Below are 12,115 nucleotides of genomic sequence, written 5' to 3'. Positions count from 1 at the left end.
TGGCATGATGTATAGTCTAGCATTATAGAAGTGTCACGCAATCCAGACCATCAGCAGATTCACAACAATTTAATTCATAGGGCATATCTCAACCCCCTATGAATACAAATAAATAACATCCCTTTATGAACTCTCTCCCCTCTAAAAGCACAAGGTACATTCGTTAGTTGGTTCTGGAACAGTATTGCATTCAAAATCTCTGCCTTGATTAATGATACTGTGTCTGTTACTGTCAATGTCTTGACTCTGAATGATTTTTCAGCCTTTCAACTCTCTGGAACTTAAAAACGTGCTGTATTTGCTGGACTTACTGGAGCAAAGAAGATGATTGCAACCCATTGGAAACCACCCCACGACCTGTCTATCCACGCATGGACCATTGCCTACCTGGATGTTGTGTGTGTGGAGCTTTCCACAGCACGCATAAACTGAGCACCGCAAAAAACTCTGGACACTTTTCTGAGGCTGTGAAGTTTGGGCTGTAGCCGTATGTGGTTCCTTGTCTTGTATCTGTCTGTGTATATGTCTGTTTGTGTATGTGTTTGGGAGTGTTCTGTAGGTTTCTGCGTGTGTTGTTTTTGTCTCCCTCCCTCCTCCCGTCTTTCCTCTCTATGTTCTATTTTATTTAATTTTACTTTATTTTTTTATTTCTGGCCCTGGGACGCGTTGTCGGTCCCAGTGCATTGTTTGTAATGGTTTGTTGCCGTTTACTTTTCCACAATAAATAAAGAAATGTGATCACCCAAAAAATGAAATGACGCCTTTGAATGCAGATAATGTCCATGTTTTGTGCACACGCAGCTTTTTTTCCCCCCTTTGTAAAATGATTATGTGGATCGAGGGCTATAAAAAGACAGCAATCAAACATTGAATAAGCATGGTGAAAGGCGTGAGGGCAGAGTGGTACATTGACACTTCAAAATACATTTAAAGTGTTTCCTGTAACCTTTTCGAGAGCATTATTATTCTTATTCTTATTCTTATTAATATTATTATTATTATTATTGTTATTTTAGCTTCCATGTAAAGCTGCAATGTGTGAGGTGCAGAGAGAAGCAGTACACTCTGTTAACCATGCAAGTGCAATGGGTCATTTGTTCTGCACATGATTATAATTCATGATTTTCACTGTTCATGTGTGCTTAGTGAGAACTCTGGGGTTTGCATTCAATCACATTAACATTTTTCTGTTTAGAATTCGGAAAGAAAGGGCAGAAATTGCACTTTTAGCTCATAAGATGATTAGTGAGTATTATGGTGGTGGTGTGTGTGTGTGTGTGTGTGTGTGTGTGTGTGTGTTGTCTGTGTGGTGGGAGTCGTCTAGAACAATCAAAGCCCAGCCTGTTTTTCTTGAGTTAACCACTTAATTGCACCAGTTTTTGTAATACGTGTATGTCATATTACATTAAAAGTACATCCAAGTTGATTAGATGGTTCGATTTGATCGATGTAATGCAATTGACCACGCAGGTGTTCGACCCAATGACACTCAAAGCTTTTTCGTTTTTTGCTGCACTTAACCTACTTCATTTGCATTAATGCAACAACGCCCATTGTGACCAATGAACCTGCTGAATTGCCTAATTAGGCAGGATTAATGAATTGCGCACTGGAAAAGGCAAAGCCACCTCAGATCTCAAAGTGTAATTGAGCGTCAAAAAAACTCACTTGGTGTATGACTCATGCTGAGTGTGATTCATTGTTTGTGATAAAAAGGACAAAGTGGAATTGATCTTTGTTAAAAAATAAAACAATACTCCGGATCCAGCCGGAGTGTGCGTCTAGCTTGGAGACTTTGTGGTCATCGGTTTCCGCAGCGGGCAAAGCAAAGGAGCGCACATGAAGAGGGCGCGTGGCGTCCTGACGCCTCTCCGAGAGGGCAGCAGAGCAGTGATGCCGGAGCAGTCTATATAAGAGCTTCCAGGATGCCACATACCGGTTATTCACGCGTTTGCTGCCAGCGCTTTCCAAGACATTGCCTCTGCCCGCACCGTATGCACCGCCAGTTCTCCGCTTTCACGTGTAGCTCTACCCACGCTTTCCAACAGCTCAGCTCAACATTTCTCGCGGATTAATTTTCCTCTCTCCCGACTTGCAATATGCACATTAGCCAATAAGGATTTCAACACAAAAACTTTGTAAAAGAAGAGTCCCAGGGCGCACGGGATGCTCCGCAGCGCAGGCAGCGAGTTTAACGCTGACTAGTGAGCGCGCGCTGTGCAGGAGGAACTCCGCGTGAAGTTGGGAGTGTGAGAAACAACAAAAACAGGATTTCCCCCTCGGTTAGTGTGGCATACACTCTGGGTATAGACCATGGATACTTTAAGTCTGTCAGTGAACGCTGTGTCCTACACTGCAGCGGCTGAACTCTTCACTCCCGATGACCCGTTTAAAGGACCCATCAGGAACATCGCGCCGTGGAACTTCACTTTCCTGGCTGTGTTCATGTTCTTCGTCACCTCCGTGTCTCTGAGCGAAAACTTCCTCGTCATGTTGGTCACTTTCAAGTACAAACAGCTCCGACAGCCCCTGAACTATATTATAGTTAATTTGGCAATCGCTGATTTTTTGGTCTCCCTCACCGGTGGAGTAATAAGTTTCCTGACAAACTCCAGGGGTTATTTCTTTCTTGGGAGGTGGGCTTGCGTCTTGGAGGGGTTTGCTGTCACTTTTTTCGGTAGGTTTACTTGTTTTATTGTCTTTCTGGTGCTGTAATTATAGGGCATGCTTAAGACAACTTCCACAACTGGGTGTCTAGGCGTAAGTTTCCAAGCTTTTTTAAATACACATATTGCAATGATGTGATGACTAACAACTCCACATGGCACATCCTCAGACTAACGTCAGCGCTGACTTCAACATCTGTTCATAAGTTAGAGCATCTGGGAGTGACAAATTACTTCATCTACAGCTGTTGCCAAAATTAAAAAGTGCACTGAAGATCAGGGTGTCAGTAACTTTGCTCACTTTCTTTGAGCATTCATATCACGCATTATGATTTTCATCAGCATAATTGTTGCTGTAAAATAAGCAACCCTAACTATGTCAGAGAAGCATACTAAAAGTCACATTATACAGTTTTAGGGCTGCACCATAGGAGGGACATATGCAATATGCAATAATGTAAACTTGTGATGAACAGATATTAAATTAGTTTTGCTTTACTGCTGCTTTCAGTGTTCAGCTAAAATACAACAATCTGCTTGTTGAATTTAAAACAAACTAAGGAAATCGTTTCCAACATTCTTTTATTAAACAATTCAAACAGTTGAATATAAAAGGCACTACTAAAAAAGAAAAAGAAAAGAATATAATTTGCAGTTTTCTATTGATTTTTGTTTTTCAACTAACACCAAAAAGTGTCATTTGCGATATTTTCCGGTGTATTTATTGGCCAGTTGATATCACGGTGGATAAATAAAACAATATATAGTGCAGCCCTATACAGTATAGAGTGCAGCATAAACATTAACAACATGGGAATGATTATACAAAAAAAATGTAATGTGAAAATCTGGTTTAATCATCTCTAGAAAATAGTTTTGTAAATCTATTTCAGCTTGTATGAGGCATTATTTCAAGCTCATCCCCCATAAAGGAGCTCTTCAAGTGTAATCTGCATTACATGATGCCCATGCAAACTAAAGCTAAAACAAAAGGATTGACATAGCGGACGTTAGTGTGGTCAAAGTCAATGCTGAGTATATATTTTGAAGATAAAAGAGAGGAAAGTTCCTTTAGTTCAGGCAGCAGTCGAAAAAGTCACTACAGTGTCCGACTCAGGGGTAACTCACCTGTATTTTTATGAGCCCACAGTGTAGATTTTTGAAAATGCATAAAAACAGACTTTAGGATCAGTAACAAAAGCCCAGTGTGAGTCTTCAAAGGAGAATTCAAAGCATACTGAGGAGCCTTCACAACTACTAGTCATGACTGGCAAAAAGTAGTTCCATCACCGTGACCGCCAATAATAACTTAAGTCAAGTAAAGATGGATGTTATTATAACAGATTCATACTATTTAAGTCATTGGTAGAAAGTCTTGGCGTTAGAACTACAGGGATTTTGTATGAGGACCAGCAAGCAAAATAAATCCCCCCCATGGAGTCCAATATGTGAGTAGGTCTGATGATTCTGATGCAGCTGTTGGAGCTATGGAGCTGCCATAATGACTGGCGCTTGATGGGGGGGGGGAGGAGGGGGCTAAGGATGATGGGGGCTTGCCTTGCAAAGTTGTGTACTGAAAGAAGCTGACGCATGGAGCGAGAACAGTTTTTAAACAGCTGTGAACGCACCGTGGCACATGTTAACAGCATGGACTGCACGAGGAACTACTTAACAGAGCAGCAGAGATAAATAGCTTACAACGTAGGTGTTTTGCTGAGCTATTGAATAGAGGAGATCAGCTGATGAGAGCAGCTGATTACAGACATGACAGCACAGCAAAGAATGATGCGTGAAAATGTGTGTGTGGATTGAATGCTGATGCCTTAAAAATAAAAGAGACACTCACTGAACCTATGATCCAGCTTCAATTAACTGAATCCTACCATAGAATGGAAGGCTCTGAAAAGACAAGACAATATCTCACTTTTTAGTCACAGACCCCTTTTTTGCAGACTACGGATCTTTCAAGGTCACAAGTAGTGGAAGAAGTATTCAGACCCTTTAGTCAAAGTACTAATACCACACTGTAAAAAAACTCTGTTAGAAGATAAAAGTCCTGCATTGAGAATGTTACTTAAGTAAAATTATGCAAGTACCATCAGGAAATTGTACTTAATGTATAGAAAGTAAAGGCACTCAATGCAGAAAAAAAACGTACATTTTGAAACTGGAAATGATCACAACAGTTCTGTGTTTAATCAGCTAATCATATACTGTAGAGAAGTGTAGGCCTAAATGTTATTACGTAGTTTTATCTATAATTAAAACTTGTTTTATATAAACTTTGTGTGTTTTGTTTGCAAAAACCTTAATTTGTGAAGTATCAAGAAACTAAAGCTATCAGATGCATGTACAATATTTCTCTCTGAAATGTAGTAGAGTAGAAGTAGAAAATAGCATGAAAAGAAAGGACTCTAGTACCTCAAATTTGTACTTAAGTACAGTACTTGAGTAAATGTACAGATGGGAAAAAGCTCGGACTGAGGTTTATGATCACCTTATACTAAACAAGAGATGATGGGACAGCCTCTAGCGCCATTCTCATGATTTCATTCAGATATAAAAAAATTATTTGTGGAATCGCTCATTTGGCATAAGTCAATGGATTGTTTTTGAGGTCTCTGCTGAAGCTGAAGGTTCCCCAATTGGGATCCTGAGCCCCTGGAGTACATTGGATCCAAAAAATAATAACACCTGATTTATTCAGGCAAAGGCTCCTTATTGGATGTAGTAACAAGGTTTGTACAATCTCATATTGACATCTTACAGAGGAGTGACACAGGAAGCCACAGGATGTCACTCTATGAGAATATTATCAGAGACTTGTTCATTTAAATGACTGTGGAGCTTTGTGTCCGTCCTTATTATAAGTTAAAATATTCCATATGGATCTTTGCCAGACCTACTGTACATTAAATTGCGTGCCAGTTGAATTCATATAGCCTGGGCTATTATACTTAACATGCTGATATGATATTGAAATCATCACTAGCAACATGGTGTATGGATCGGAAAGTGAATAGGATGGATGGTCTACGTATCATCAGAGGTGTCAAAGTACAAATACTTTTTTTACCTTACTTAAGTAAAAATTTTGGGTATAAACTTTACTGGGGTAATTCTTTTACAGCAGACTTTTTACTTTTACTCCTTACATTTTTACGCAATTATCTGTACTTTCTATTCCTTACATTTTAAAAACAGCCTTGTTACTCCTATTTCAAATCAGTTTGTTTTCGGCTTATCATTGTTAAAAGAAAAGAAAAGAATATAGATAAATCACGCCATCCGGATAGAGTGAATCCGTTGGCCTCATAGATTCCTGCAGCTAAGCTTGGATGTACATTTACATTCATATTAAGGCCATTGATAACGTTCCTCTGAAGTTTGACTTTTTGCACCTTTACAATACTTATAGGCAACTAGTCATCATATCTTCCGCTCCATGAAACTTATGTTAATGCTCAGTAGTACACTTACTGTATATGGTTCTTTAATGTACTTGCATTGACTAAAATTTGTTCATTTTCAATGGGCATGAATGTGGCTGAAACAGCTGCATCCCAGGTGCATTTTTCAACATTAGCATTTTAATATAACATTATAGTCTTTTTGGCTTTTTAGAAAAATGTTTTTTTGGGGAGGTATAGGCTGCTGTGACGCCGTCTAAGCTTCTGTCTGTGGCATCTTTCCCCCCCTACATTACTTATTACTGGTTTTGAAACCAGTACTTTTACACTTTCACTTGAGTAAAAAGCTCGAGTTGATACTTCAACTTCGACAGAAGTCTTTTTAAACCCTAGTATCTATCAGTTTTGAATGTGAATACTTTTGACACCTCTGCTTATTATGCTGAACAGGGTGACAGTATTTTCAGTTACTGCTTATTTTTTAGTTTTTTTATCTACTTGCAGCTGTGCTTTACAGATAAGTACATTAGTACGGTTTTCTAGAAAAATACACCCTTTGATGGTCAGTTTCCGTCCACTTTAAAAAGCTACACATTGTACTGGTGTTAATTGTATGAGTGAACCTTTGCAGAGGCTCTTTTTAAATGTGTGTGACATTATTAATCCAGCTCTCTTATTTTGTCCTCTCCAGCTGAAGTACTAGAAGTACCTGGCTGTGAAGAGATAGGTAATTTGCGAGAGAGACTTATTACCGTAATTACATTCAGCATTTTTTGGCCCATTAAGACGTAGCCTAATGTACCCTCTCTGCACCCACTCTCTACCCAATCATAAACCATTTTTAGCAACATACTGCCACTTTTACCTCTGCACAGTACCGAAGGGACATATGTCAACAATTAAGAAATGTGGTTGCACTACAGGGGACCTCTTTACTAGGAGATCCCAGCTGGATAAGTTCCAAACTCCTAAAAAAAAGAATGGAATTATACACTTTGAAAGCGGAAAGCAATGCAAAAGGCATGCAAATACACACACTATGTGCTCAAATATGGAGACATTGCAGAAAGGTGTATTGCTGTCATAGCAAATGAAAACCACAGAGTTGTGACTTTCATAGTAACAAAAAATTAATTACAGGACTTAGTGGCGTGTGTTTGTGGCAGCTGTTGTCGAACTGTGCTCCTACAAACTGACATCCTGCTATTTGTTGCAGGGATTGTGGCCATGTGGTCCCTCTCTGTTCTGTCCTTCGAACGATTCTTCGTGGTCTGCCGACCTTTGGGAAACATCCGACTGCAAACGAAGCATGCGGTCCTGGGTCTGGTGTTTGTCTGGACCTTCTCCTTCATCTGCACCATCCCTCCAGTGCTAGGCTGGAACAGTTACACTACAAGCAAGATCGGAACCACCTGTGAGCCTAACTGGTGAGAAATGAACATTTTATTTATCTCTGTCTGTAATCCACAAAGAGCTATGACATTTTCAACCATTAGACAACAGATAATTTAAGGCATTCTTGTAAAGATTAACCAGAAGGTGACAGAGAGTTATACTCAGTAAACATAATACAACTTTTTTTCTGCCACATGGCAACGTTTTGTCACTGATTACATCCCACTTTGCAATACATTAATACAACAGAGACTTTATTTATTGATATTGATTGTTTTCAACATCGATCCAACACCAACAATTTGTTTTTATCTTGAAATAATGTTTCCAAAATTGTTTCAGTGGTTCAATAACTTGTTGGAATGAGACATAAGAATTATGGTAATAGTAACAGTAATGGACAATTCCGCTCCCAACCTGTAGGGGGAACAAAGGGGAAAAGTGCTTTGGTGCCTACTGTAAAGGTGCTGATTGACAAGAAGCTAATGCTAATGTGCATGGTCTATAACGTTAACTAATTCTTGTTGGGTACGACATTGTTTAACACGTTCAGTTATTTTTAGTAGGACTGTTTTGACCACGGTTATCAACTCTGGGATAACCCACAAATTCATCAGTAACGTTAACTGTATAGATAGACGATTATTCTAATGGTAATTTAGCTAGCTAGGACAACCCTGTCTGTCTGCGTCAGTCTCCCGGCGCTGCAAGGCTTCAGCCACAGCCCGGGGACACATCCACAGTCAGCCCAGAGCCAGCTAGCAAACCATCCACTATCATTACCGCCCTGGTCCAGGGACACGTCCACATTTATTTATGTTGCTGTCTTGGCCAGGAGTAAAAGAGATTCTGACTCTAAATTAGAATACTCCTGGAAAAATAAACATTAAATATGAGCTGGATAAAAAATACTTACTCACAGTGACTGCCGCCACCAACACATACTTGAAAGCTAAAAGAGACACTTTACAGTTTTTAAAACACTCAATGGTGTTTGTTGCCTCCAACGTCACCTTCCAGGCAGCTAACCCTAACCTTAACCTGCGTTGCCTGGAAGGGGATGTTGGGGGCAAAATACACTTTTTTACACACTGCATAGCACAAACACACACACACACACAACACACACACACACACACACACACACACACACACACACACACACACACACACACACACACACACACACACACACACACACACACACGTGTGTGTTCACCTGCCTGAACCATGCCTACAGAAGTCCTTCACAATTTGCTTCTCTGCTTAGTCACAAATGCATAAAATAAGTCCCAGTTTACTCTTCAAGGTTTTCAAGCATTTTGAGCTGCATCAGGCTCTGCGGTCACCATTCTATAGGGATTGTCAAAAACAGCAGAAAGGCAGAATTACCTAGTTGATTGCAGAAATTAACCAGAACCAGCGTGCACCTGGCAACATTATGGATGTGTTTGACTTAGGTCACTTAGCATGCAGGTGGAGCATTAAATCAGTGATTGATTGAGGTAGATGCAACCTTTTAAAAAAAGATTGCCAATGTACAATAACACATATCCCAACATGGCATCCTTAATATTATTGTTGTGCTAACTCTTTGTTGAGGAGAAAAAATGAGCGTAGAAGCTGTTGAGCTACAAGGCCTCAAGCATTGTGGAGGAATTCCAAGACGGTGTGAACAGTGATTGTTTTAACTTCCACAAAAAGAACTAACAACAAACCTGTGCCGAAGACTGAAGAATCTACTGGCCACCGCCAGTTGACACGGCTAATATGGTAGCAAACAGTTTACCGTAAGTCTACTCACACATCCAGTAGATACAGAGCAGCATTAGCATTCATTTGGTCTCCACCAACTCATAAGGGAAATATTTGGCTCTTGTCTTATGTATTTAGCTGTTAGTTTGTTCATTAGCTAGTCACTTGGTCTGTTGTGAGGTGTTAGGTGATATCTGGGTGATATCACTTTGGGTACACACTCGTGTATTCATACATATTTCGGATAGTTGTTCCAGCCCCACAATCTGCTGACGGGGTCGGGGTGGTGGTCCAGCATGAGGGGGCGGGGGGACACGCGCTCTCCTTCACAGCTGTTGCCTGGCTCTGACTCACGAAAAAAACATGAGTAAAATAAAAAAAACACTGCATAAACTCTTCTAACGTGTTTTTATTAAAATATAGGTCCACCTACATGTAGGCCTAAGAGATTGCAATACAAGCCTATGTATTACTAGGAGTATACACATGTCAAGTATGTATAAATTAAAGATACTTCAGCTGGAGTCCGATTTAATACGGCAACACTGTTGACCGCATCAGTGACCTCTTTCTATCCCACATTCTTCCTACAGCCTAATACCAGTGTTCAGGCTGCCAAATAATACACACATTACTGCAAATAAACCTGAGATATCAGGGTTTCAATCTCCATCTCTGAAAAGTGCCGCTTCTTTGCCGAATTATGTCTGGCCATATAGTAAATAGTAGGGACGACTCAAAACCGAGAATATATTGGGGTATTTTGATATTTAAATTACGATTGTTTCCAGCCAATGGATGACCATTCTTACATTCTGATTGGTGTGATACGAACGTTTCATGAATCCCACGTGAAGCCTGTCGGAAGAGGATTTCTGCGCTCATATCTGCTCTGGTTTCTACGTTCTGACCTTAGCCCTCAGGGTGCCATCTTGGTAATGCTATTTAGCTGCTTTGATCAAAGGTGTGCAGATTGTGGGTTGAGTGTTTGCCTCAAGCACTCTAAGGGAACCATTGCTCAAATGAAGCACTTCCCGCGAGTGAAGGGTTTACATAATACAATTAAGAGATCACCTTATGGAGATACCAAGCACATAGATGACCAACTCCACCTCAGCATGAATTCCGTCAGAAAACATTTGGTTAACAGCTGGAGCACAGGTGTTCCAGGTCCAGAATGTTGCCACATGCACAGCCTGATGCATTTTGAAAAACCTCATTTATGTGTATCTTTTTATCTCTGAATGGCTCATGGCTTTGGAATTTGAAATTTTAAGCATACTTGCAAGGTTTTGAAGGATAGTGCAGGAGAATTGTCAGTAGGTGGCTGTATACTAGTGAGGGTTGTGGATGATATCTACTGCATCTACTGTACAATGCTGCTGACGTTCCTCCAAATCCCTTCCCTGTGCTCAGACTGTCAGACATTTATTACAATGATACACACAGATAATATAGATGTGTAGGAGTTTGTAAATAAGTAACAAGGGTACAACTCACATAGTTAAGTAATGTTTCACTAATGCATGTATCATGGTGATTTAATGTATGAATTAATGCAGGATGTATCATAAATTCCAGTTGCTCACCATTAACAAATGATCAAGTCACTATGATTTCATGTCATTAGTTCACACTCAACAGATCATCAATTAAGGAATGTTAATTTACTTCATACATCTATAATATGCAAACAAAGTAACATATTTTTGACAGAAATATGAAGCTTTTTTTGTGCCAATTGACAAAGTAGAGGAGAATGGACTGCAATTGATAAAGTATTTACATATTTCTAAAAGAATAGTTAGCCTGCTTTCAGGGAGGCCGGGCAAATGCATCGGTCTGAAATACACTTATGTAAGTGGAATTTGGCTGCATAAAGTAACTGTGAATTAACATTCCTTAATTGATGATCTGTAAAGTGTGAAATAATCAGTCATGGTGACTTGACAGTTGTTAATGGTGAGTATTATGATATGGTAGGTCTTTTATGGGAGTACGTTTGGTTAGTTATTGTTACTGTGTGGAAAAGTGTTCTCTATGGGCCCCTCCCCGCATCCACACCTATTCATTGTAGCATCTAATTGGGCCCTCCTCACATTTGGGCCCTGGGTATCCATTCCAATTTCTAACTCCAGTCCGACAACCCTGTGTGTTGCATTTAACGAGGAAATGAGACCTTTGTTTGCCTTGATGAGTGTACACCGTCCTATGTTCTTGTGTTGTGTTGACTCGCTAATCGGTGGCTTCCTCTTCTGAAACGACAGCTGTTCTACCATAAAGCATCTTCTCCGTAGTCGTTGGGACTCTGCACCAGCCCACTCCTCAAAGTTCAGGTTTCAAAAGGTGCATTTACAAATCGTTGTGTTGTCGGATAAACAAAACTGTTTTTAAAATGGCGTCTTGTCTCTTGTCTTGCTGCTTCAAGCTCTCAGCTTCTCCTTCCGATTGCATCTCACACACTTGCCGCCTCCGGGCTTAATTAGAGATACCAACCCCCCAAGTTTACTACGGATTATTTGTCCGTGTAGGTAGTGACCTGTGTATTAACCCTTGTGTTGTCTTCCCGTCAAAATTGAAAATTAATACTTTTGTTGAAGCTTGAAGTGACAGCACCAAAACATTAGATTAGGTGATGCCTGTGTGATGAATGTAACTACACTTCACTATATAGGTTAATGGTCCAGTGGTGTAAGACTAAAATTGAGAAGGTAATGAAACCAAAGAAAGCTATAATACCTATTAAAAACAGGACAAGCAACAAGAAAAGGAAATCAGTCATCTGAAAAAAAATAATGTATTGGTCTTTGACCAGTCTGCCATTAATGTCATAGGGCTGTGGCTCAGTGGTAGAGCGGTTGCCTGCCTGGAAGGTTGGTGGTTTGATCC

At 40.1% G+C, this 12,115-nt stretch overlaps 1 protein-coding gene across 1 annotated transcript in view; it reads left to right on the top strand.

Annotated features, from left to right (window-relative positions):
* The first annotated feature begins 1,792 nt into the window (after positions 1 to 1,792).
* valopa (vertebrate ancient long opsin a) overlaps positions 1,793 to 12,115 on the top strand; it is a 29,414-nt gene continuing 19,091 nt past the window's right edge. Inside the window, exons 1-2 of the mRNA XM_032541645.1 lie at positions 1,793 to 2,677; positions 7,293 to 7,503. Of these exons, the coding sequence (XP_032397536.1) occupies positions 2,314 to 2,677; positions 7,293 to 7,503 (575 nt within the window). The 5' untranslated portion in view covers positions 1,793 to 2,313. The remainder of the gene's footprint in view (positions 2,678 to 7,292; positions 7,504 to 12,115) is intronic.

This window comes from Etheostoma spectabile, chromosome 17 (assembly GCF_008692095.1).
Source record: "Etheostoma spectabile isolate EspeVRDwgs_2016 chromosome 17, UIUC_Espe_1.0, whole genome shotgun sequence".
In the NCBI taxonomy this organism is placed as follows: domain Eukaryota; kingdom Metazoa; phylum Chordata; class Actinopteri; order Perciformes; family Percidae; genus Etheostoma; species Etheostoma spectabile.
This window is presented reverse-complemented; position numbering and strand designations above follow the sequence as displayed.